A 24,810-nucleotide genomic window follows, 5' to 3' on the forward strand; every position below is an offset into this window, starting at 1 on the left:
GTAGAATTGTAGGAGCCGTGTATTGAAATTTTGTCTTATGGTTTGGTTTTTGTTTTAGTTTATTTTTAGTGTTGGAGGTTGAAACCAGAGATGTGTGTACACTAGGCAAAACTCTGAGCTCTTCACTAGGCAACATCTTAGCCCTCCATGCTAAAATTTCACAATTCAGTTATTAAAAGCAGGAAAGGGAAGGCTTATTGCTGTACATTAATTCAAATGAAAGGGACCTGAAGTTATGAGTTCCCATTAGTTCAGCAGATAGCCAAGCAGCAGCTTTATGCATTGAGTACTAGTTCGGGACATATAGAAATAATGCTTTGTGATAGTTTGGAGGCGCCCACAATTAAATGGAAAGGGGAGCAAAAGACAGTTTTCCTGCTGTTGTTTCAGCAATAATGCAGTTAGTGAATATTCGCTGAGTGTCTAGTACCAGTAGGTACAAGAGATACAAAGTAGGCAGGGTTACTGCTATTACACAGCTTACTGTCCAGGGTAGAGACATGGGACAAAGGCCCTGAGCTGGAGAATAGAATTGACACTGTTGATTAGAAAGGGCAGCCCTGTAGGAACACGCTTGGGTGGCTAGATGCCTATTTACACATGGATTAAATCCCTGTGGGTCAGGGACCAAGCTTAGGTATGATGGCAAGCACCATCACCCAGTAAGCCATCTTGCCAGCCATGAATGTTGGTGGTTTGTGCATGTGTTTGTAGTGCCTGTGGAGGCCAGAAGAGGGCGTTGGAGTCCTTGAAGCAGGTGTCACAGGTGTCTGAACTGCCTGTGTGAACAGCGTAGGTCCTGGGAACTCAACTCTGGCCCTCTGGAAACAGGGCTCTTAACCAGTGAGCCATCTCTCTTGTTCTCAAACTTAGGGTTTTTATATTAAATGATTTTATGTTGAATGTATTGGGAAGCTATCTCAGGGAAATGGCACTGTCTGGTTTTTATTTAGCTAATAAACACAAGTGGCTGTGTGGTTGCAGAAAGGCTCATAAGGAAACCACTACACTTAGCCAAAGATGATGACATTCTATGGGGCTAGAATTCCTAAGGGCAATCACATCAGACCAGAGCTGTGGATGAGAAGATGTTCATTAGGATATTGGTTCTCACGTTCTGTCTGTCCTAAAGGTGGGGCTGAGGGAAGTAGCTAAGAAAGGCCTTATAATTTGAGCTAGAGAGTGCAGGGTTAACTACTGCACCAGTTCTCAATCCTATAACAATTCTCCCTCAGGAGTAGAACAAAATAGTTGCTGGAGAGTTTGGTGTTGAATCTAATGGCCATTGGCAGTTATACAGGGTTTGTTGACTGCAGAAATTGGCTAAGTGAGGCAGAAGCAAGGAGGAGACACCTGTGAGGGTAAGGAATGTGATGGCTTGAAGTTCTTGAGCTGGAACTTCGAATTAGCGATACTCAAGGTGTGTTGGGGTTGGGTGTGAAGCTATTAAGTGCCTTCAAATGTCTAACATCAAGAACTATACAGAAGTGTATAGGTTATAATAACCCAGGCATAGAGACGCATGCCTAAAATCCAAGCACTTACAAGGGAAAGTAGGAGGATCTAGAATTTAAGGTCATTCTCATCTGCAAAGTCCATTGGAGGCCAGCCTGGATTACATGAGACCCTGTCTCAACATATAAAGGGGGAGGGGAGAGTGTACATAACTTCTGTTTGCCTGTGTATATTACTATGTGCGAGTATTCCGATCTGTTGAATATACACTTCCCTGAGGAGCATATGTTTCAAAGTGGGCTATATTCTTGCTGACTTGATAATCTAGTGCTTTCTGTTGATGCAGACAGACAGTTCTATTTGGTTGAGCCGCCGTTGAGCATTCCTGTGTGTTTGGTAGTGAGCCTGGCACCACCTGGCTGATGCACCTTTGCATTACCTTGAGTGTTTGGGGTCTCCGTGGTGTTAACACAACAGTGAAATGAATAGCGAACACTGCTTCTGAGAACCTGAGGTGGCAGACAAGGAATTCAGATACTGTGCGGCACAAAGCTGTGGTCTGTTGAACCCCTAAGGGAACCATCGGGAAAACTGGAATTCTGCAGCCTCTTGCAGTAGCAACCTTAGAACACCGGACCTGCCGATGAGAGTAGTTGCGGCTACCAACTGCTTTCAGACCTTAATCTGTCACAGCCAGCTGGAATGTGGAACCTGGGGAAGCAGGAGGCCTACCCGGTGGGAGTGAGAGCACACACACTTGCTTAGTTCGCTACAGACTTTTGGATGAAGAGTAGTGGGGTTTTCATCATTCATTTGAGCTCAAGTGCTGTGTGTGACTAAAAATAACCACTGTGGATATTCTGGTGGGAGACTAGAGCTAGAGATGTAGCTCAGCAGCGGCTGACTGCCTGGCGTGCACAAGGGCCTAGGCAGTTCCGATACCATAAAACAACCAACTGAAGACTTAGGGACCAGCGTGAGATGATGCAGTTTGGGAGGAGGGGTGTCTGAGGCTGGAGACAGTGAGGAAGTACTGCTAGGTAGAAAGCTGTGCTGCTGAGGCATGTCCAGTGGGGAATCGTGTACAGCTGATCTATCTAGACAGTGTGTGTTACCTGTGGATCATCATGGGCTATAGGAGGGACCACACTGTAGTCGCTCTGGCGATCCATGCAAGGTGGTGATGATTGTCATGGAGGAATAGGTGGACTGGAGAGGTTTGGGGCTGCTTGAATTTGGAGACAAGAGGCCAGTCAGTCTGAGACTTGGTTCTGGAAATGGCCTTTTGGATTTCATGCAACAGGCATATCTTGGTGCTTAGGGTAGAGCAGTACAAAAACAGATAAATTTTCCTTCAGTTTACGTTTTAGTGCTAGAGACTGATCATATAACTAAAATATGTCTAGTAAGGTGGGTACCAGTGTGACATTAGTGATGGAGCCTGTGATGTGTCCGTGGTGGGAGGGCTGGAATTTAGAGTGCCAAGACTCCCTACGTCATAGATGTGATGGCAAGTAGGAACCCCACAGGAGAGGAAACAGTCATGTGGCTGATAAAATCGGAATCCGGTGGGCCTGAGGAAGGCAAAGGCCGGAATGAGCGAGCAGCACTGATAGCTCAGGTTAGATCGTCCATCAGACCAGTGTGCAGCTTGTGTGTGTTCTACGAATGGTGCTTCAGAGTGTGACATCGGAGGATTTTGTTGTTGACATTTTTGTTTTAAATTACTGTGTATGTGTCTGTGGACTCAATGTATGGGCCAGAGGCTGGAGTTGTGGGCAGGTGTGAGCCACCCAACATGGGTGCTGGGAATTGAACTCAGGCCTCTACAAGAGCAAAGTATTCTCTTAACTGCTGAGGCACTTCTCAAGCCCTTTTGTTTGCTTTTGAATCAGGATCTCATGTAACCCAGGATGGCTTCCTACTCACTGTGTAGCTCAGGCTGACCTGGAACTCTTGTTTCTTTTGTTTGGTCTCCCGGAGATAGAATTACAGTGTGAGCCATAACTTTGCATTTTTTGTCTGTTTGAGTTTTGAGACAGGGAACTCTATGCTTTCTGAGGTGGCCCTTGGACTTAGAGCAGTCCTGCCTCTACTTCCTGGGTGCTGTGATGGCAGGCTGTGCCGTTATCCCTTACGTGACTGTTTTGCCCAGAGTGGGAGCGGATCATTATCTGCAGAGGGTTTGGGGGAGCGGTGTCTAGGTAATGACCCCACTGGAGGCTGTTGGGATTGAAATGGGGCCTAATTCTGACCTCAGGTCTGGCGCTAAGACCACAGTGGGATTGATTATGCTCTGCATATCATAGGCTCCGAGTTCCGGGTCTGCACCGCTTTGTTGACTTTTATTCTAAAGCCACTTAGAATAAGGGTTAATTTGGAGCCAGAGTTTATGTCCCGTGCTGTTGAACTCACTTAGGGTTCAGGGGTGTTGAGAGGCTGCCTGTGTGAAACCTGAGGTTTTCTCAGGTTGGGAATTAGAGTCAGTGAAAGATGGAAGAGGCCCTGATGTTTGACCCAGCTCTTTTCCCCCAGATGGCCCACTGTGTGACCTTGGTTCAGCTGTCCATTTCCTGTGACCATCTCATTGACAAGGACATCGGCTCCAAATCTGACCCACTCTGTGTCCTTTTACAGGATGTGGGAGGGGGCACCTGGGCTGAGGTGAGATGGACTTGAAGGTTAAGGTCATTGAGGGAGGGCAGGAGTATGTTTGGGGTAACAGCTTTGTAACTGATGCTTAGTGGCCTCTTCTCACAGCTTTGCCGGACTGAGCGGGTCCGGAACTGCTCAAGCCCTGCATTCTCCAAGACTCTGCAGATTGAGTACCACTTTGAGACTGTCCAAAAGCTACGCTTTGGAATCTATGACATAGACAACAAGACACCAGAGCTGGGGGACGATGACTTCCTAGGGGGAGCTGAGTGTTCCCTAGGTCAGGTACGTAGGCAGGGCCAGGGACTGAGTGTGCTATGAGACCTTGGAGCCCGGGTGTGCCAGCCACGCAGGACCAAACCCTGTCTGAGGTGCTGAAGCCTCTCTCGCCTCATTTTTCCCAGATCGTGTCCAGTCGGACTCTGACTCTCCCCTTGATGTTGAAGCCGGGGAAGCCTGCCGGGCGGGGAACCATTACAGTAAGGAATGAACCCTGGATGGGGAGCAGCTTATGGAATGAATAATTCATGAGGTGATAAAGTCCTCCCTACCTAGGTTTCAGCCCAGGAGTTAAAGGACAGCCGTGTAGTAACCATGGAGGTGGAAGCTAGGAACCTGGATAAGAAGGTGTGTCTGGAAAGAGGACCTGGGGATCCAAGAATTAAGGGGCTGAGGGCTGACACTGGCTGTCTTCCTGAGTCCTATAACTGGGGTCTCTTTGCCATCGGCAGGACTTCCTAGGAAAATCTGATCCATTCTTGGAGTTCTTTCGCCAAGGTGATGGAAAGTGGCACCTGGCATACAGATCTGAGGTGTGACTCCTGGTATCGGTTGGGCTGGCATATGAGAGAATCTCCAGGGGTTGTGATTAGCAGGTTTGGGAGCCGAGGGAGGAAGACTTTTGATGGGTCGGAGAGGGTGGGAGATCTTCATGGGCCAGGCCAGAGCTCACTACCCTCTACCCCAGGTAATCAAGAACAACCTGAACCCGATATGGAAGCGCTTCTCAGTTCCTCTTCAGCATTTCTGTGGTGGGGATCCCGACACACCCATCCAGGTGAGGAGTTTACCTTAATAGACAGATCAAGGGGCTGGAGAGATGGCTCAGTGGTTAAGAGCATTGCCTGCTCTTCCAAAGGTCATGAGTTCAATTCCCAGCAACCACATGGTGGCTCACAACCATCTGTAATGAGGTCTGGTGCCCTCTTCTGGTCTGCAGACACACACAGACAGAATATTGTATACATAATAAATAAATAAATTAAAAAAAATAGACGGATCAAGGGAACAGATCCTGGGAAGGGACTTCTTGCTTGCCCTGTGTCTCTTTTATATATAGATCCCCCCCTTCCCCAGGTACGCTGCTCAGACTATGACAGTGACGGGTCACATGATCTCATTGGTACCTTCCACACCACCTTGGCCCAACTTCAAGCAGTCCCGGTAAGTGTTGACTGTTGACGGGGCTTCAGTGTGCCTAGAAGGCCACTGCCCAGGGGGAAGTCTGGAGAGTTCAGCTGATGATGCAGTGGCGGTTTCCTGCTCCCCCCGCCCCCAGGCTGAATTTGAATGTATCCACCCTGAGAAGCAGCAGAAAAAGAAAAGCTACAAGAACTCTGGAATTGTCTATGTCAAGACTTGCCGGGTAAGATGATAGACCATGTGACCCAGGCTCTTGAGTTCTGAGCCTTGGACTCCATGAGGCTAGCCCCTATTAGCCACAGCTTAACCCTGGTTTCATCTGCAGGTAGAAACAGAGTATTCCTTCCTGGACTATGTGATGGGAGGCTGCCAAATCAACTTTACCGTAAGTAAAGTTTGCATCCTAGGGGCAGGTGAACAGGCCTTAGGCTAAAGTAGCCTTTGCCTCCATTCTTGCTTTCTTTCAAGGTGGGCGTGGACTTCACTGGCTCCAATGGAGACCCATCCTCACCTGACTCCCTGCACTATCTGAGCCCGTCAGGAGTCAATGAATACCTGACAGCACTGTGGAGTGTGGGCAGTGTGGTTCAAGACTACGACTCGTGAGTTTCTGTTCTGGCCCCTCCCATACCCTTTACACATTTCAGCCTCTAGACTCAAGCCCCTCCCATGCCCTTCACACACTTCAGCCTCTAGACTCAAGACCCTCACTGCTTCTTTTCTAATTCCCTGCCCTCCAGAGACAAGCTGTTTCCAGCATTTGGATTTGGGGCCCAGGTACCCCCTAACTGGCAGGTAAGCCCTCTTCTTCCTTTTCTCTATTGTTTTTTATATCAAGATCCTAACTCCAGAGTCTGTGGTAAATTTATTTATTGCTTGGTATCTAGCTTAAGGAGAGATCCAGGGGTTTGTTCTTGCAGGCAAGCGCAGGGCCAGATTGCTTCTGTGGGATTCCTGCCATAGATATGAATGCCCTTGTTTGGATTTTATAATTTTGGGGCTTGAACCATGCTAAACATGCACTCTATTGCACTTGGGTCGCTCAAGAGTATGCTATTTCTTGGCACAGAAGGGGCTGGGGGTACCCGGAGAGATGGCTCAGCTGTTGAATCCTTGTTCTTCCAGAGGACCAAAGTTCAGTTCCTAACACCCACATAAGATGGTTAGCTACCTGTATCTTAGCTTCAAAGGGCACCCAATTGCATTCTTCTGATGGCTTTGGGCATGCACACACACAAACATAAATATAAATAAAAAATAAAATATTAGCTGGTCATGGTAGTGTAGTCCCAGGGCTCAGCAGGCAGAGGCAGGCCAATCTCTGTGAATTCAAGGCCAGCCTGGTCTTCATAGTGAGTTCCAGAATACCCAGAGATACACAGTGAAACCCTGTCTCCAAACAAAAATAAATGACATCTTTGCTGGGAGTTGTGACTCATCTTTTATCTCAGCATTTGGGAGGCAGGTGGCTTGGGGTTCAAGACCAGCCTGGTCTACATAGGTCCTGTCAGGGGCTAAAACATGTTGTGCGTTGGGGGGTGGGGTGATGACATTCAGGTTGCTAAAATGTAGGGGAAGGTAGAAAAAGTCTCTTTTTTTCTTTTCATTTATTTTTTTGGTGTGTGTTTGTTTGTTCAGGTTGATCTAAGTATATAGAGATCCTGGCACTTCTCTGTGTTGGGATTAAAAGTGTGCACTCCTATACTCAGCCTTTTTTGTTTTTCTCTTTTTCTGATAGGTCTCACTGTATACTTCAGGCTGGTTTAAAATTGCAACCTTCTAGTCTTAGTCTTAATCTCCTGTGGGCTAATAGTGGAGGTTTGGAAGCCACACCTGGCTGAGTCATTTTCGTTCTTGTCCTCAGGTCTCACATGAATTTGCCTTGAACTTCAATCCCAGTAATCCCTACTGCACAGGTAATCCCCCATTCTCCAGTGTGAAGCAGTCCCACACCTGAGGAGTGAGCTTCCGTGGGTAGAGAAGACTGGGAGAGAGGAGTGGAGGTTAGAGCTGGCCCGGTGGAGTCAATTCACCTTATTACTGAGATGATTTGGGGCAAGTTCTTACCATTGTGTGTGCTTTGGTTTTAAAATATAAGTAAAATTTTATGGGCCTACTGGCAAAGCCCTATATTTCCAGCTACTCGGGAGGCTGCGGCAAGAGAATCAAAAGTTCAAAGTCTGCCTGGGCAACTTGGTCTCAAATGAAAGCATGGAAACGCCTGGATGGGCTACCATTGACCTGACTGTGCTCAGGATGCAGTCCAGAGCTTTTTTTTTTTTTTTTTTTTGTTTCTCGAGGCAGGGTTTCTCTGTGGCTTTGGAGCCTGTCCTGGAACTAGCTTTGTAGACCAGGCTGGTCTCGAACTCACAGAGATCCGCCTGCCTTTGCCTCCCGAGTGCTGGGATTAAAGGTGTGCACCACCACCGCCCAGCATAGTCCAGAGCTTTATGTATACGAGTAAGCACTCTACCACTAGCCACATTCCTAGTTTAGGGAGATGTTTATGTGAACGTGCCAAGTTTTTTCATAAAGACCCCAAATCTGGGGCTGGAGAGATGGCTCAGCAGTTAAGAGCACTGACTGCTCTTCCAGAGGACCTGAGTTCAGTTCCCAGCACCCACATGTCAGCTCATAGTTGTCTGTAACTCCAGTTCCAGGGGATCTGACATCCTCATATCAAAACACCAGTGCACATAAATAAATCTTTAAAAATGTATCTTTAAAAAAAGACCCAAGATTTGGGCCTTCCCGGCACTTCCACGAGAACACTTAGTTAACTTGAAAAATTTGACTTGACCTCATCTGATCATCTTACTTATTTTTATTATTCTGTTTTTTTTTAATATTTATTTATTTATTATGTATACAATATTCTGTGTGTGTATGTCCGCAGGCCAGAAGAGGGCACTAAATCTCATTACAGATGGTTGTGAGCCACCATGTGGCCGCTGGGAATTGAACTCATGACCTTTGGAAGAGCAGGCAATGCTCTTAACCACTGAGCCATCTCTCCAGCCCCCTATTATTCTGTTTTTTTGAGATAGCGTTTCTCTGTAGCTTTGGAGCTTGTCCTGGAACTAGATCTTAGGGACCAGGCTGGTCTCAGAGTCACAGAGATCCACCTGCCTCTGCCTCCCAAACTACTTTTTTCCCCCCTTCTTGAGACAGTATCTCTCTGTACCATGGCTGGGATGGCCTAGAGCTGTGTAAGCTAGCCTCAAATTTGTGACCCAGGCCAGGCATGCTGGTTTACTCCTTTAACCCCAGTGTTTGGGAGGGCAAGACAGGTGGGTCTTGCCTTGTGGGGTCAGTTGTCCCCCTCTATCTCTATGTAGTTCTGCGGATGGAGCTCAGATCACTGGGCTTGCACACCAAGCTCCTTTACCTGCTGAATGAGCTCTCTTGCTGGCTCTCTTGATCCTCATAGCAATCCTCAGTTCCAAAGTACTAACACAACCAGGCTAAACTACTTCCCCAGTTCAGAAAATAACTGTTTTTTTAAGTCAGTTTCTCTGTATAGTCCTGACTGTCCTGGAACTCACCCTGTAGACCAGGCTAGACTCCAATTCAGGATTCACCTGCTTCTGCCTCCTTGGGGCTGGGTTCAAAGGTGTGCACCACCGCCGCCCAGCTCAGAAAATAACTCTCATTTGGGGAGTTAATTAATTCAAAATATTCTATCAAGTCCTGTCTTCTTTGCCCTCCTGTCTTCTTTGCCCTTTAGTTTCATTTGTTGGGTGGAGCCATGTCCTGGGTGGCAAGGATGAAATACTTCTAGGTTTCTACATCTTCTGGGCCTAGATGGGAAGATATCAGGTCTAACTTATTCCTGTGAGGTCAAAGGTCTACAACTTTATAGAATTTTCTGCTGTTCCTTGTAGGTATCCAAGGTATTGTAGATGCCTACCGTCAAGCACTGCCCCAAGTTCGTCTCTATGGCCCTACCAACTTTGCACCCATCATCAACCACGTGGCTAGGTTTGCAGCCCAAGCTGCGCAGCAGAGGACTGCCTCGGTAAGAGCGAGCTGTGGGTAGCTGTGGCACCAGGGTGGCGATGTGTGTAATGAGAGCATCTAATCAGTGGGGATGTGTGCCTGGGAGGGCTTGGGAAAGAGAATTTGTCTCAGTCTATGAACTTGTCTCCAGCAATACTTCGTACTGTTGCTTTTGACTGATGGCGCTGTGACAGACGTGGAGGCCACATGTGAGGCTGTGGTGCAAGCCTCAAAGCTGCCCATGTCCGTGATCATTGTGGGCGTGGGCGGTGCTGACTTTGAGCTCATGGAACAACTGGATGCTGATGGTGGCCCTCTTCGTTCACGCCGTGGAGAAGCAGCTGTCCGTGACATAGTGCAGTTTGTGCCTTATCGACGATTTCAGAATGTGAGTAGAGGAGTTTGCAGGACGGTGGACGTGGGGTTGAGGCCGGGTAGATAAAAGCCTTTTCATCAAAGTCTGGCAAGGTTGAATTTCAGGTAAGATGTGGACACTTACAGGCTCTCATTGACTTTGCCTTTCTTCTCCTGACAGGCTCCACGGGAGACATTAGCACAGACTGTACTTGCAGAAGTGCCTACTCAGCTGGTTTCCTACTTCAGAGCCCAAGGTTGGGCCCCATTGAAGGCACCTCCAGCTCCAGCCAAGGGCCCTGCACAGCCTCCCCAGACATAGGTTCCCTTGGAGAGTAGGCTATTATCAGTCTGTTTCAAACTTTAGCCCACTCAGTCCTTTAGGCCGTGGACCAACCCTGCACATTTTTACCGTATAGCTGATACGTTTATACTTGCTTCTGCTATTGCTGCTCTTGACCAACCTACCTGCCCTGGACCCATCTCATTCAGGAAAGACTAGTATAAAGATCACCCCTTTCTCGGGGTTACACACTGGTATAGACAGCCTTGCTTACTTTGACCCGAGTCTTTGTTGGCCTTGGCCTTGTTTAGTGAAAGTCTGATAACCCTATCCAAGCAAATTGGGTCTAATCACCCCAGAGACTAACTTTGAAAACAAAGATGGTATATAAAGTAAGCATGTGGTTGTCCCTTCCTCTGGGTGTAGCTGAGCTCGGAACATGATCAAGATGGAAGGTGTTAGAGGTGGCGAAGCTGAGAGAGTGAGGGCTACTAGACCTCCTGTGCTAGGTTTGTTCCCCTGTTCTTTGGGAACACTTGTGTAGCCCAGGATGGCCTGCAGTTCACCATCTGCCTTAACCTCACGGACGCTGGGATGTGCTACTGTGCCTGGTTCATAGTCCTATTTTTTTTTTGTTTTGCTTTTTTTTTTATTTTTTATTTTTTTTTTGAGTTAAGGTCTCATGTAAGTTCAGGCTGGCCTGGGCCTACGTGTGTAGTCAAAGATGTCTTGAATTTCTGGTCCTCTTACCTCCACCTCCTGAGTGCTAGGATTATAAGTATGCCCCACTATGTACGGCTTAGTAGCTTTTTTATATTAGAGATTTAACATATATATTCATTTTGTAAAAACTTTATAGGAGGGACACGTCTTAACCACATTGCCCAGGCTGACTTCAGACTCTTTGGATTCAAGAGATTCTCCTTCCTTAGCTAATGGAGTAGATGAAACTATGGTACACTTGGTGCCTGGTTTGGAAAAAAAAACAGATTTTCTTTTGCAGGGAGGAAGGGAACTTTTAAGTGCAGAATTAAAATTTCACCCAATCTGCCAGTCAGTCATGGTTGTGTACAACTTGAATCCCAGCACCCAGGAAGCAGAAGTATTTTAAAATTTGTTTTCTAATTTGATAAAACATTGTTTAAAAACTGGGTGTGGTGGCACATACATTTAATCCCAGCACTCAGGAGGCAGAGGCAGGTGGATCTTTTGAGTTTGAGGTCAGCTTGTTCTACAGAGCAAGTTCCAGGACAGCAAGAGAGCAAGAGAAACCCTGTGTCCAAAAAAAAAAAAAAAAAAGGAAAAAATGGTTTCAAAATATCAGTATCACATAAAAATAGTTGCCTGGGCAAGTGGTGCACACCTTTAACCTCAGCACTCGTGAGGCAGTGGCACTCAACTTTTTGAGTTGAGGCCAACCAACCTGGTCTACAAAGCGAGGACTGTTACACAGAGAAACCCAGTCTCTGGGCAAGGAGGAGGGGAGATAATGGGAACAATGATTGGTGTTATGGCTGTGATGCCAACATTGGAGTCAAGGCAGGTGGACGGCTGCAGGTTTGATGTGGACTCATTCTATACTAGGAGTTTCAGATCAGACAAAAGAACTTTAAAATATCACATATACTCTTTGTATCTGGTTTGCATTTATTTTGGATGCCTATTACAACTGCCTTGTCTCCTTTTCCAAGTCACCTTCTTCCCCAGATCTCACATTTTTAGTTTGAATTTATTTCCATACCTACATATGGCTAGGTGTCATTCCTACCTTGACTTTATTCTCAGTAGCCTCTTGATGGGCTGTGTGTGTCAGTCTTCATTCTGTTGTTAACAGTATTTTCCCCTCAGTTGTTACTGTTTCATATTTTTATATTCAATGTGAAAATTTTATTTTTATATATGCTAATCTGCTTTTAAAAATGTATCCGTTTATCAATAAACACTCCCTCAGTGGCTACATTTGTTTTGTTTTGTTTTTGGTGCTGGGAATTTGCCTAGGGCCTAAGTCATGCTAGCGTTGGGCTCTACCACTTAGCTCATCTTTGGATATATTTTGGGAGCTGTAGAGTTAAGGACATCTTCCGCTACATAAGACTCTGTTTAAGCTGGGTGGTGGTGGCGCACACCTTTAATCCCGGCACTTGGGAAGCAGAGGCAGGTGGATCTCTGTGAGTTCTAGACCAGCCTGTCTACAAGAGCTAGTTCTAGGACAGGCTCCAAAGCTACAGAGAAACCCTGTCTCGAAAAAACAAAACAAAAACAAAAGACCCTGTTTTAAAAAACCATAGAGAACCTTCTAAGAGGGGGCTGGAGAGATGGCTTAGAGGTTAAGAGCATTGCCTGCTCTTCCAATGGTTCTGAGTTCAATTCCCAGCAACCACATGGTGGCTCACAACCATCTGTAATGAGATCTGGTGCCCTCTTCTGGCCTGCAGACATACACACAGCCAGAATATTGTAAACATAATAAATAAATAAAATATTAAAAAAAAAAAGAGAACCTTCTAAGATTGCTGATTGGAGTAAGTGCTTGCTGCACAAGGCTAACAACCTGAATTCTATTTATAGGATCCATGGAAAGGTGGAAGGAGAAAATTAACTCTACAAAGTTTTCCTCTGACCTCCATTCTAGAGTAGTATGCACACTCAACATACATGTATGAAAAGTATAAACAGAAGCTTAGTGAGGTGGTTCATGTCTACATTCCTAGCATTGGAGTGCCTAAGGCATGAGTATTGCCTTGAACTTTATGAATTTTATGCCAACCTGGGCTACATAGATTGGGAGGAAAATGTATGCAAAGTCTTAAGGGTTTTGCCTCCTGTGGTTAAACTGTCCTCTGTGTATGTGTACTGAGAACTGAAACCAAGACCACGGCGTCTTGCAGACTAGGCAAACTGATGCTCTGCTAGCTCTGTCAGTCCACCTGTCCCCGCCTCCCAAGTGCTGAATTAAAGGTGTGCACTACTATGCCCAGTCTGGGTGTTTTGTTTTTTCAACAGTCTATATAGCACTGAACCAACTGGGCTCAAACTCATAGAAATCCCCCTACTTTTGCCTCCTGAGTATCAAAATTAAAGGCCATGGCCAGCCCTTAGTTCTATCTGTAACCTTCATTTTAATTTGTTTCTAGTACATTTATTTTGTATGTTCCATGGTACACATGGATGTCAAAAGCCAACTGTGGGACTTGGCTAGCTATTATGGGTCTCAGAGACCAAATTCAGGTCCTAAGACTTGGTGGCAAGCCCCTTTCATCCACTTGAGTCATCTTAATGACCCTTAGTTTTTTTTTTTTTTTTTATTTCATTTAAAATTTTTGTGTGAAAGTGCTACAGCATGTGGAGGTCATAGGATAACTTCGTGGAGTTTTCTTCCACCATGTGGGCCCCAGGGATTAAGTTCTGATTGCCAGGCATGGTAGGCTTCCCCTACTGAGACATCTCACCAGCCCTAACCTTAGCTTTTTTTGTTGAACTTTTGAGTGCTTTGCCTGCTTGAGTGTACATGTACCTAGTGCCTGAGAATGCCCTAAGAGGCACCACCTTCCCTAGAACTGGAGTTACATTAGGTTGCAAGCCACTGTGTGGTTGCTGGGAATCAAACTCAGGTTCTCTGGAAGGGCAGCCAGGGCTCTTATCCACTGCCATCTGTCCAGCCCCCAAACCTTAGGTTTTCAGAACACTTGGTGTGGGCACTTCCAATGTCTTCCAATGACAAAATACTATCACCCTAATTTAAACAGGTGGGGAAGCGTTCTGCCTCACATGTCAGGAGGAAGGATCCCAACAGCCAAGATAAATAATGCTTCTCTTTGCTCATGCTAGTCTCTTTTCTCCTCCCGTAGGAACTCTAATTATTTGACTGCCTGTTTGCACTTCCCACCACCCTGGCCAGTTCTTTTAGCCATTACAGTGAAGACTATTAGATCTGATGAACATCACATGGCCTACACCCAAGGCCCTAGAAATGACCAGCTGTATGAAGGCTACCAAGTGCAGATCAGCTTTGCTCAAAAGGTGTCCTAGAAATTTCCAGGTCTTAGCTTTCCGCTGTTTGCCAGAGGAGAGTTTCCCTCTAAATCTGTACGTAGCAAGAACTGAGGACATTTCCAGGAATTGGGGGTAGGGACTGAGCATAAGCATGGCTTCAGCTGCTGAGAGCTCTCCAGCTGAGGAGCCTCGTGAGGGAGGCCCCGTTCTTGGGCTCCTTTTCCCGAGTATGAGTGGAGCGAGTTGCTGCCCGAGTTTCCGTCCCTGTACCAAGGATCAAGCTGCACTGTGTACAGTGTGGAATGTCCACAACACTTTCTCTTGCACATGGTAGACACTGTAGGCACCACCTGCTGCTACTATGTGACTCTGGACTTGAGAAAAGGATGTGTTGAGGGCCGTGTTGTGCCATACTGACCTGCCCCAGGCAACCAGAGCTTGCCCCCAAAGGTGACCTCCCAGCACTGATGCACAAATCTCAACCATCAGCATTTTTAATTGGGTCCCCCAGTGACCCCTGTAGCACTGTCTGCCCACTCCGAGATCCGCACGCCGTGGGCACGGACTCGATATAAGCATGTGAAACGGGGATGGCCCCAGTTGCTTCGAATCTGAATCTTCACCTTGGGGAAGGCTGATGGAGGGTCATTCTGGGGAGACAAACGGGTCATGCCAACAACTGCTCTCAAGACTGTCCTTCCCACCAACGTCTATTGCCCCACCCCCAGAGAAAAACACACCTGTAGGTGGAAAGTTTGAATTTCAGATTTCTGCACATCAAAGGTGAATTTTCCCAAGAACACTTCCGTCTCATCATCAGCTTGGAGCCCCTGGAGGGGAAGAGTGTATGGAGGAACAGTGAGATACAGAGGAAGCAAGGGACAGCTTTGTTCAGGGCCGTCTACACATCCACAGCTACCTGTGCTCTGGTTCATGCTCTAACATAGCATGTGTAGTGTGGAATGTAACAGCCAGGATAGCCTAGCACCAGGGATGCTAAGGCAGGAGTGAGTTTAAGGTCAACCTGGGCTGCACAGAAGGCCCTGTCTTAAGCAAACCAACCAGGCTACTAGAAAGTTGTTAGCAGGGCAGGAAAGATGGCTCTTGCCAAGGACCCACATGGCAGCTCACAGTGCTTAACTCCAGTTCAGAGAACCTACCAGTATCTTCTAGCTCACAGTGCTTAACTCTAGTTTAGAGAACCTACCAGTATCTTCTGACTTTCTGGGGCACTAGGCATGTGTGTGATGCACTACTTACACACAGGCAAAACCACTCACACTTAAATCTTTTTTAAAAAGTAATGTGACTGAGCTTGTAATCGCTCCTTTTAGACCACGATCATTCCCCCTCAGATGGGAGGAAACAACAGTACTTCATAGGTTTTGCAGAAGCAATGAAATAATATATATAGAGCTTAGAAAGCCAAGCCTACTTACTATCTGGATATGGTGATGCTCATTACAGCCTGTAGCGGCCCACATGCGTTATGTCCAGTTTACAGATGAGCAAACAATGACACGCACTGGCAATAGTTCTCACCACCGTCTAGGGTTTCCTAAGCAGACGCTCCACCTCCTGGTCCCCACCCCACTCACAAAGACTGCAAAGTCCCGGGGTGCACTGCTGGCTCCTCCAGTGTGTGCCACAGTGGGTGGAGGATGCTGTAGGGTGATGTCGCTTAGCTGCACATGGCCTGGCAGTCGGATCACCACCTGACCTTGGTCACCTTCAAAGGCCCAGCAGTTTCCAGGGAACACATCTGGCTGCAGGGGTTTAGACAGACTATCAGAACACATGACAAATCCAAGACCAGACAGTACTGAGAACTGGAGGGCAGCCTGAGCTGCAGAGCAAGACCCTGTCCTAGGGCTGCTGCTCAGCCCAGAGCTCTGCCTTCTGCCTTGGTTCTTGCCTGTCCACGTGAGGCAATGCTGAGTCCCCAGCACTTCAGTTCTCTTCAGTTTAACGACATCCTTGGCTTGGCAGGAACCTTCCCACACCATGCCAGCCCCTGCCTCCAGTGGGGCACCTTCTGAAGCCAAACTGACCTCAGTTCCAGTCCTCTCTCCCGGCTCTTGCCCTTTGGCACCATCCCCAGCACCCTGGTTCCAGGCCCACCTCCAGTATGACTGAGGGTGGGCGAGCATAGTTCCAGAAGCTCAAGCGATTCCAGAAGTAGGCAGTGTTGGTGTCTTCATAGTCACTGGACGTCTTCTCCAGGTCGATAGAGGCTCCTGGGTGGGCAGAAGTCACTTTTAGGGACTCCCTGGCTTTCTCATCAATGCCATTATCTAGGTTCCAGAGTCTGCTTCTTTCCACGTGTCTACTACGTCTTACCCACAGAGCTCAGTGCATAGTCGGGTTTCCGCACGAAGTCCTCATTCAGCCTCTGGAACACAAGCTTGGCCACTCTCTAAAGGTAGAGGGTGGAACAGGAGGGTTGCAGTGGCCCTGCTTCTCGGTAACACAATATTCAGATAGGACCTTAAGGGCCTTGGGAAAGAGTCCCCACAGTGGGTATCGGGGGTGAAGATTCATCTCAGGACCCAGGATGTGCCAGTTCCAAAGCGCAGCTCTGTCCCCGAGTCCCCGTGGAGGGGACTCACCTCACTGTGGGCTGCGCGCACGCTGGACACCTCCTTGTGAAGATTATTCAGCTCCTTCTGCAGCTGCTGCAGCTGCTGGCTCTGGGAGTGCACGCGCTGGTGGTATTGGCTGGATTGGGGAGGCAGGTGCCATGTGTTAGCTACCCATCCCCGTGCACGCCTTTCTGAAGGCCCCCAAAGAGAGATTTGCAGAGCTGTCCAGCTCCCACCCCATCTGCCCCTTTTCACCTTAGAGTCAGCGTCTCCTGAGGCTCCTGTTGAGGGAGGGACGAATAAGCAACCTTCTTCTCCCAAATCAGCAAGGTGTGGCTAGACTCCCAGAACCTCCCTTTTTGAGATTTACTACCCTTTCCCTCCCATTCTGGGTTGGCCTCTGGGGATTGCACTCAGTGCTTCCTACACTGCCCCTCCCAGCAACCCAGTGATGCCCTCCCCACAACCTCCACTCCGCCTGGAGACAGTCTCTCCAACTCACATTCTCCAAAATGGGGACCAGGTACAGGAGACCCCACCAGAATACTAGAAAAAGAGAACGGGGCATCCGCTGATATAAGGGAACCAGGAGGAAAGCAAGGGAGTTTGGGGCTGGGGCTGCAGAAGGACTGACAGTGAGAGACGAGACCAAGCGGGGTCACTAGAGTGGGCCGAGGAGCACAGGGACATGTGAGCTGAATTTGGCTGCAAACCTGCAGAGCTGGGGCCCCAGGGAGTTGAAGCTCCTCACCTGCCAGAAAGATGCTCAGGAGCGACAAAGAACTGAACAGGAAGCGGATGGAGCAGACTTCCCTGAAGAACCAGGATGGAAGCCTGAGGCCCTAACCCACCCTAGCCTCGACCCCAGGGTTCTAGCCTTGGTTGGACCCAGCCCTGCTGCCCTTCCCTGAGCCATCCCTGCCCATTCTTCCTCTGACCTGTACACACTGACCAGCGCGTCTCCTGCCACTGATAACAATACACTCAGCACCTGAAAGAGGAGGCCTGGGGACGGGGACAGGAGAAACCTCTCAGAGAGGGCAAGCCACGTGGATGAGGTGGTGCAGGTTCACAAAGGCTCGGGAAGGGCCAGGGGCAAGGTCCTGGGACTCAGGAGGTGAGGGTGGGCTGGGAAAACGAGCCGAAGCTGGACTCTTGGGCTCAGGCTTGGGCAGAACTGGGGTTCCGAGTGCCAGGTCAGAGGGGATCGGGCTGGATTCTGGGACCCGGGCTCGGGAGGAGAACTGGGGTTCCGAGTGCCAGATTCGAGAGAATGGGGCTGTCCTGGCTCGTACTCAGGAAGCTCTTGGACATCCGCGTGGGAGGCATCTCCTGCCTCAGATCCAGGGCCGGGAGAAGGTTGAGTTGCTCCTCCAAGACTTCAGGAGATTCACCCGGTTCTGCGGGAGCGCAGGGCTCCATTGAGGTCTTGGGCACCGCAGTCCCGCACTTCCCCCGGGGCCCGGGCGCAGGCTCCTCAACCTAGTGCTTAACAGCTGGGCAGCCTCTCTAACAGGCCTCGCTCCCGCCGCACCCCCATGCCTGAGTCTCAGTGCGGCGGGGCTCGGGTCCAGGATGCCACTCGCGCTGGTGCTGCGGCGCCTCCTCAGCCAGGCCCAAACACTGGATCGCCTCCGCCCCCTCCCGGGACCGGCCGTGGCACCGTGCCCCGCCCCTCAGGGACTCGCAAGGAGCGCGCCCCCTTCAGGGGCGAGATGGGAACTGCACCCTAGTCCGCGCCGGGCCCCGCCCCGCCCCGCGAGGCCGTCCCGCCCTCTCGCCCCCGGGCTCGACCCCGCCCGCACCCGAGGCCCCGCCCCTCACGGTTGCCGCGCCACAGGCGGTCTGGCCATTGTGGCTCCGAGGCGCAGGCTTCGGCAGAGAGCTTCCTGCCCAGGTGTCTCCTCCGGGCACTCCTGGGCTTATGGCGGGCTCACCACAGCTCGAGCCCCGGGCCCTTCTGCCCTCGGGCTGCTCGAGCTCCGGCCCAGCGGACCGGCGCCCATTGCTGTCCCCCGAAGTCACGCTGTGGGAACTATTGCTGTTCTCGCTGAAGAAGTCGGGTGCGGGATTGTGAGAGGATGCGGCCGAGCCTGAGCGGGGGCTCCGCCGCATCCTGCCCTGGGACTTCCCAGGGGAAGCCGAAGTCGCTGCAGCCAAAGCCCTCGGCCCTCCCTCCGCTGCCGCGCGCCACGGGGGTCAGATCCTGCCTGAGCCCCAAGCGGCGCGGCCGACTCTGCCCACTGCTGCCGTCACAGAGGAACACGTCACAGAGCCGCGTGACGTCACTGGCAGCCGAGCGGACGCCTGCTTTTTTTATGGCTTCGTGTGTGGGACCGGAGGTTGATGTCTGCTATCTTACAGAGATCCTTCTGCCTCTGCCTCTGCCTCTGCCTCTGCTTCCTTAGTGCTGGGATTAAAGACGTGCGCCACTACCACCCGGCTGTACACTTTATTTTTGGGACAGGGTGTCTGTAGCTCTGGCTGGCCTGGAACCTGTTACGTATACTAGGATGTCCGCAAACTCACAGAGATCCCACCCTCTTCTACCTCCTGAGTACTGGGATTAAAGGTGTGCACCATCACCAACCAGCTGGGCTGAAAGCTCTTAGCTTGAACTGCAAACACAAAGTAGAGAACAAAGTGGAAATGGTGCAAGTCTCTAAATTCCCAAAGCTTGACTTCAAGTGACAGACTTCTTCTAACAAGACCACACCTCCTAAGCCTCCCCAAACAGTGCCATCAGCCCTGCACCCAGTGTGTAAGCTGAGGAATGGGAAGTATTTCTCATTCCAGCAACAATAAGCTATTGCTGTGGCCTGGTGTAGGAGGTCCTTCTGTCTAGGTGTTTCTTTCATTAATGAATAAAGAAACTGCCTTGGCCTGTTGATAGGGCAAAACTTAGGTAGGCATGGAAGAGGGAACTGAATGCTGGGAGAAAGGAGGCAGAGTCAGAGAGCCGCCATGGAGCCGCCAGAGATAGGACGCTATGAACCTTGCTGCTAAGCCACTGCCACATGGTGATACACAGATGAATATAAATGGGTTAAATTAATATATAAGAGTTAGCCAATAAGAAGTTAGAGCTAATGGGCCAAGCAGTGATTTAATGAATACAGTTTCTGTGTGATGATTTCGGGAGTAAGTTAGCCGGGCGGCCGGGACCAACAAGCGGCTCTCTCCTTCCTGCAACAGTGGCCCTTGGTTGCCTCCCAGAACTTGAAGGTAAGAATCTATTGCTGCAAACACCATATGCTTTGGATGCAGAACTTGGAAGAATCGAGCTGTAACTTTTCCAGAAGGCCCCTCCTTAAGGCCTAGCTCTCATAGTATCACAGCTATTACATGGGGAGATGCGATGTAACAATCTACCTATCTACTTTCACAGTCTATCCATCTGTAAAGCCAACGAACCCGAACAATGACCAGCTGGTGAAATGTCCCCAGTAGTACAGTAGTGGCACTATTATCTCAAGGGTCACCAATAGCTATTCAGTTGGACTGAAGACCCACTCAGTAGGAGGGAATTCATGCCAGGTGTAAACGTGGCCAACTCTATGTGGCTGAAGGGGTTATAGACTCTAGAGGGGAATCTACTGTTACCGTTTTCCTCAGTCAATAAAGTTTCTAGTTGTATTCTAAGCACTGATACCCGCAGGGAAGTGCAGCTCTCACTCCTCACCAAAGCAGCTTCTTTTTGCAGCACACAGAGGCTATGGCAGAGATTCACAACTGGTCAAAATCCAGAGAATGGGTGACTGTGTATTGTCGGCCCCGAGGTTATACCTGTGTAGGGGACACAGAGGTCCTTGTGCTCACAGGTAAGCAGTAAGGGAACCAGGAATGTTAAGCGATGGGGTTGTCTCTCAAAGGAAGAGATGTATAACCTGCTTCCCACCCAGAAGACTGGGACTGGATGTGCTGTATAGCCTGGTGACTTTTGTGGTCTCTGTATGGCCAGGTCACTCCTGACTCCTCCAGACTCTTGTGTTTGTCTCAGTCATCTTCCCCAAGCCCTTCTCTTGAGCATTGTTTCTCAGTCACTAGAACTCATCTTTACAGAAGAGGCCACATGGACTTTACAAAGAGTGTTGATGTAGTCAAGCCTTAAGATTTATTGTATGCATGGGATGAAGTAATTACCATGAGGAATCCTTTTTCAAAATTGTGCTCTGCTGAAACACGCCTAAAGTAAACTGCCCAGGGTGAGACTCTAGAAGTTTGAACTAACTACTGAGTCTTGTTGAATCCCTCTTGCCTCACTTGAGTGACCCTCTGCTGGCCCTGGGGATCACAGAGACCCCCCCCCCCACATCTACAATGCAACCCCTAACACCCAAGGCTTAGGAAACATGGGAAGAAGGATCAGGAGGATTGTAAGAGCCGGACATGCTTCGCCCATGAAATCTCAACAATATGGTCATCTCAACAAGGCCCACATAATAACAGCAGACATGCCAACCTGGTTAGGGGAATTTCTTAAGGCTCCACCTCTAGGTGAAGCACTACAGACAAACAGTGTCTGGTGAGAGAGGGAGAATCAGTTTTCCAGAGGCAAACATACTGATAGGTTATCCCAAGAGGTCAGTCCTAAGCACATGTAAACAAGAGCTACACTAAATGGGCTCGGTAGGGTGTGTGTGCACATGCTCTAATTAGTATAGAAGAGGTCATGACTTTGAGAGGGAGGGAGTGTTGGGGCACAGGAGGAGTTGGAGAGGGAGGGGTATCTGGAAATGATATAAATACCATGTATGAAATTCTCAAAAAGATTAAGTTAAAAAGCAACCTTTCTTGCCAAGTATGGAGTTCCATGGTGGTTGTTTAGCTTTTTTGTTTGTTTTGAGTGGTTTTTAGATTTTAGGGGCAGGATCTCCTGTAGCCCAGGATTGCCTCAAACTCACTATGTCATGATGACCTTGAACCTTCCATCCTTCTGCCTCCATCTCCTAAATTCTGAGGTTAGAGTAATTTGGGATTAAACCTATGGCCTCCTGCGTGCTAGGCAAGTATTCTACTACCTGAGCGACATCCCCAGTTCTTCCTGATGCCATTAGTGGGACATAAAAGCTTACTCAAGGAGGAGCCATGTTATAGAGCTTGAGGTGTATAACAAGACCCAGTTCTTCGGATGGTCCAATCTTATCTATCATTGCTGCCCTGTACATTCCTTGCATTTCAGTCAAGCTGACCAAATTACAAGTCCTAGGGCACACCAATCCTTCCCACTCCCTAAATGCTGACCATGGGTCCCAGTTTCTGTCTCAGATCCTGTTTTAAAGACTCCCTCTTCAGCAAAGGGCTCTGTCATCCCTCCTCAGAGATTCCCCAGTCCCAACTCTTTCCTACTGTGAAAGTAACTGTGGTATGTTCTTTTCAGGCTTAGGAGCACATGTATTTCACCTTTCCTTGTCTGCATCTCTCCATGTGTAAGAACTCAACAAAAGTTCTGCACATAGGAAGTAATTAAAAGGAATAATTGGGAGTCTGGATGGTGGTGGTGCACATCTTTAATCTCAGCACTTGGGAGGCAGAGGCTGGTAGATCTCTGAGTTCAAGGCCAGCCTGGTCTACAAGCGAGTTCCAGGACAGCCAGAGCTACACAGAGAAACCCTGTCTCAAGAAACAAAACAGCGAGCTTGGTCTACAGAGCAAGTTCCAGGACAGGTTCCAACGCCACAGAGAAACTCTGTCTTGAAAAATCAAACAAACAAACAAAACAAAAAAAAAAAAAAAGGAAGGGAATAACTGGGCCAGGGAGATGGACCAGCGAGGAAAAACTTCTTGCCAAGTCTGACCGATGACCTGCGTTTGCTTGCCAGGCCCCACGTGGTGGAAGAAGAACAGTCACTCCTGCAGGCTGTCTTCTGACCTACACATGCATGCCTTCTGGTTAAGACGCACAAAATACAACTACTATATGTAGGCTAGGGATGCATTCAACCTCTCATTAATTCGACAAATGTAACACTGGGGACAAGGGGTTCATCCAGACAGTGTATCTTTGTGAAACTAGGTCTCACTGTGCAGCTCAAGTTGACCTTGAATGAGAAATTCTCCTGCTTCAGTCTCCCAACTATTGGAATTACAACTGTGTGTTCCATGCTTAGCCCCAGGACAGAAGAAAGGGTTGAGCCAGGTGTGGTGGCACACACCTTTAATACTAGCATGAGGGAGGCAGGAGCAGGTGGATATTTTTGTTTGTTTGTTTTTGCTTTTTTGTTTTTATTTTTTATATCTTGTTTTTCAAGACACGTTTTCTTGTAGTTTTGGATCATGTCCTGGAACCCACTCTGTAGATCAGGTTGGCCTCAAACTCACAAAGATCCATCTGCCTCTGCCTTTCAAGTGTGCTGGGATTAAAGGCATGCGCCACTACCGCCTGACACAGGTGGATATCTGAATTAAAGGCTAGTCTGATTATATAGTGAGTTCCAGGACAGCCAGGGCTATACAGAGAAACTCTGTCTCAACTCGCCCCCCCCCAAAAAAAACCCCCAAACCAAACCAAACCAAAAACAAACAAAAAAATTTTTTTTATTTATGTATGTCAACCTGACACAAACTAGGGTCATCTTAGAAGAAGGAACTGCAATTGAGAAAATGTCCCAGTCACACTGGCCTGTAAGCAAGCCTGTAGGGCATTTTCTTGATTAAAGATTGATTTAGAAGGGTCATATGAGAAGAAGGTTCATCAGCTGAGAAAATTCCACATAAGATTTGGGTGTAGGCAGGTATACAGGCGTGCCTACACCTGTAGGGTGTCTTAATTAGTGACTGATAGCGGGGAGCCCAGTCTACTGTGGGCAAGGATAACCCTGGACTAGTGGTCCTAGGTCCTATTAAAAAAAAAAAAGCAGGCTTAACTGGAGCTTCCATGGCCTCTGCATGAAGCTCCAGCCTCAGGTTCCTACCCAGTTTGAGTTCCTGCCTTGGTTTCCCTCAAGAAACCCCAACATTTTGGGGATGCCAATACCATGGGATGACCATCAAGGACAGCAGCAGTTATGGAGTGGTGACTTAGGATATGAAAGTCAAATAAACCCTTCCCTCCCCAAGTTGCCTTGTGTCAAGGTGGTTCATAACAGCAGTTAACCCTAACGAAGACAGAAACTGGTACTGTGGACGGGGGTATTGCTTTGACAATCCTGACCATGTGTTTTTCGGAGGACTGTGGAATAACTTTGGAACACTGTTCTAAAACAGCCATTGGGTGTTCAGAACGGGATGAATAGTTCTATAGGAACTTGGAAGACAGGAATTTGAGAGAAATATAGATTATGAAGTCCTGGCTTGTGAAGTTCCAGAGGGAAGTTTGAGAGTCACTTAAAGATTCTATTGGGGCCATTGCATATTTTGAATTAAGACTCTGTGGTGTCTGGTAAGCTAGGGATGAAGAATTGACTATGATTAACAAAAAGATTCCAAAACCTCTAATAGGAAAATATTGCTTTCCTTTGACAATTGACACTGGTCAGCTGGAACTGAGAAATTAGAAGATCCCAGCACTACTGAGGTGAAATCTTCTGGGAATTATTTCTGCAGGGTCAACACACAAGAAGTGTTCTAGGAGGAGCCTAGGTTATACCTCATGCTGGCAGCTGAACTTGGTTATTTGTAAGAGTCTCTCAGGTGGTAGTGATTTTGAAGGCTCGAGGGGGTCATGGAGAGCAGCTGTGAGAGGCCAGGAACGCTCGCTGGTGAAGGTACAGCCGCAGTAGCGGACCCAGCAACAGACCCAGGGTTGGAGGGGTCAAAGAGAGAAACTGAAGCTTGGTGCCATGAAGAGAGCATAAGAGACGCTATTGCTGAAAGTGCAGTCCAGTTGCAGCAAGATACCCCAAGAACATGGTATTGGCAATGCCAGTACCATGGGATGACCACCAAGGACAGCAGCAGTTACGGAGTGGAGCCTGCCTGAGCCTACAAGACAAACTACGTGTGCTGTGGCAAGTTCTTTGGAGGAGCCCAAAAGATTGTGAGTCCCAGAAGTCTGATTTTGCTTTTTCAGACTGTGACTGTACCCTGGTTTCTCCTTCTTGAAGTGAGGAAGTGTAATTAATTTTT

General features: G+C 48.5%; 2 protein-coding genes across 10 annotated transcripts in view; one reads left to right on the top strand and one right to left on the bottom strand.

The window, feature by feature from the left end:
* The window catches only part of Cpne1 (copine 1), a 41,464-nt gene extending 30,096 nt beyond the window's left edge, over window positions 1-11,368 (top strand). For 7 of the 8 annotated variants that reach the window (XM_041670139.1, XM_041670141.1, XM_041670135.1 and 4 more), the window contains 15 exons: window positions 3,991-4,119; window positions 4,216-4,395; window positions 4,515-4,589; window positions 4,666-4,737; window positions 4,842-4,922; window positions 5,078-5,167; window positions 5,467-5,553; window positions 5,669-5,755; window positions 5,858-5,917; window positions 6,001-6,134; window positions 6,273-6,327; window positions 7,397-7,448; window positions 9,417-9,550; window positions 9,683-9,919; window positions 10,067-11,368. In XM_041670139.1, coding sequence (XP_041526073.1) covers window positions 3,991-4,119; window positions 4,216-4,395; window positions 4,515-4,589; window positions 4,666-4,737; window positions 4,842-4,922; window positions 5,078-5,167; window positions 5,467-5,553; window positions 5,669-5,755; window positions 5,858-5,917; window positions 6,001-6,134; window positions 6,273-6,327; window positions 7,397-7,448; window positions 9,417-9,550; window positions 9,683-9,919; window positions 10,067-10,207 — 1,614 coding nt within the window. In that variant the 3' untranslated portion in view covers window positions 10,208-11,368. Of the gene's footprint in view, window positions 1-3,990; window positions 4,120-4,215; window positions 4,396-4,514; window positions 4,590-4,665; window positions 4,738-4,841; window positions 4,923-5,077; window positions 5,168-5,466; window positions 5,554-5,668; window positions 5,756-5,857; window positions 5,918-6,000; window positions 6,135-6,272; window positions 6,328-7,396; window positions 7,449-9,416; window positions 9,551-9,682; window positions 9,920-10,066 lie in introns of those variants that run through there. The other variant, XR_005976031.1, reaches the window with a different exon arrangement.
* Window positions 11,369-14,610: 3,242 nt separating this feature from the next.
* Window positions 14,611-18,978, bottom strand: Spag4 (sperm associated antigen 4). Of its 2 annotated transcripts, XM_041670652.1 has the most exons (12): window positions 18,549-18,978; window positions 18,039-18,143; window positions 17,682-17,748; window positions 17,495-17,556; window positions 17,246-17,289; window positions 16,999-17,024; window positions 16,771-16,879; window positions 16,502-16,577; window positions 16,283-16,398; window positions 15,760-15,927; window positions 14,902-14,991; window positions 14,611-14,811 (listed from the first exon to the last, which is right to left on the bottom strand). In XM_041670652.1, exons 1-12 carry the CDS (start codon window positions 18,856-18,858, stop codon window positions 14,656-14,658), a joined length of 1,329 nt encoding a protein of 442 aa, XP_041526586.1. In that variant the 5' UTR covers window positions 18,859-18,978; the 3' UTR covers window positions 14,611-14,655. The 2 variants fall into 2 exon arrangements, with proteins under 2 accessions (XP_041526586.1, XP_041526587.1); XM_041670653.1 differs by lacking the exons at window positions 16,999-17,024; window positions 17,246-17,289; window positions 17,495-17,556.
* Between the last annotated feature and the right edge of the window lie 5,832 nt (window positions 18,979-24,810).

The sequence above is a fragment of the Microtus oregoni genome, unplaced genomic scaffold (genome assembly GCF_018167655.1).
Source record: "Microtus oregoni isolate MIOR12 unplaced genomic scaffold, Mior012 000020F_ref0000438, whole genome shotgun sequence".
Lineage (NCBI taxonomy): Eukaryota > Metazoa > Chordata > Mammalia > Rodentia > Cricetidae > Microtus > Microtus oregoni.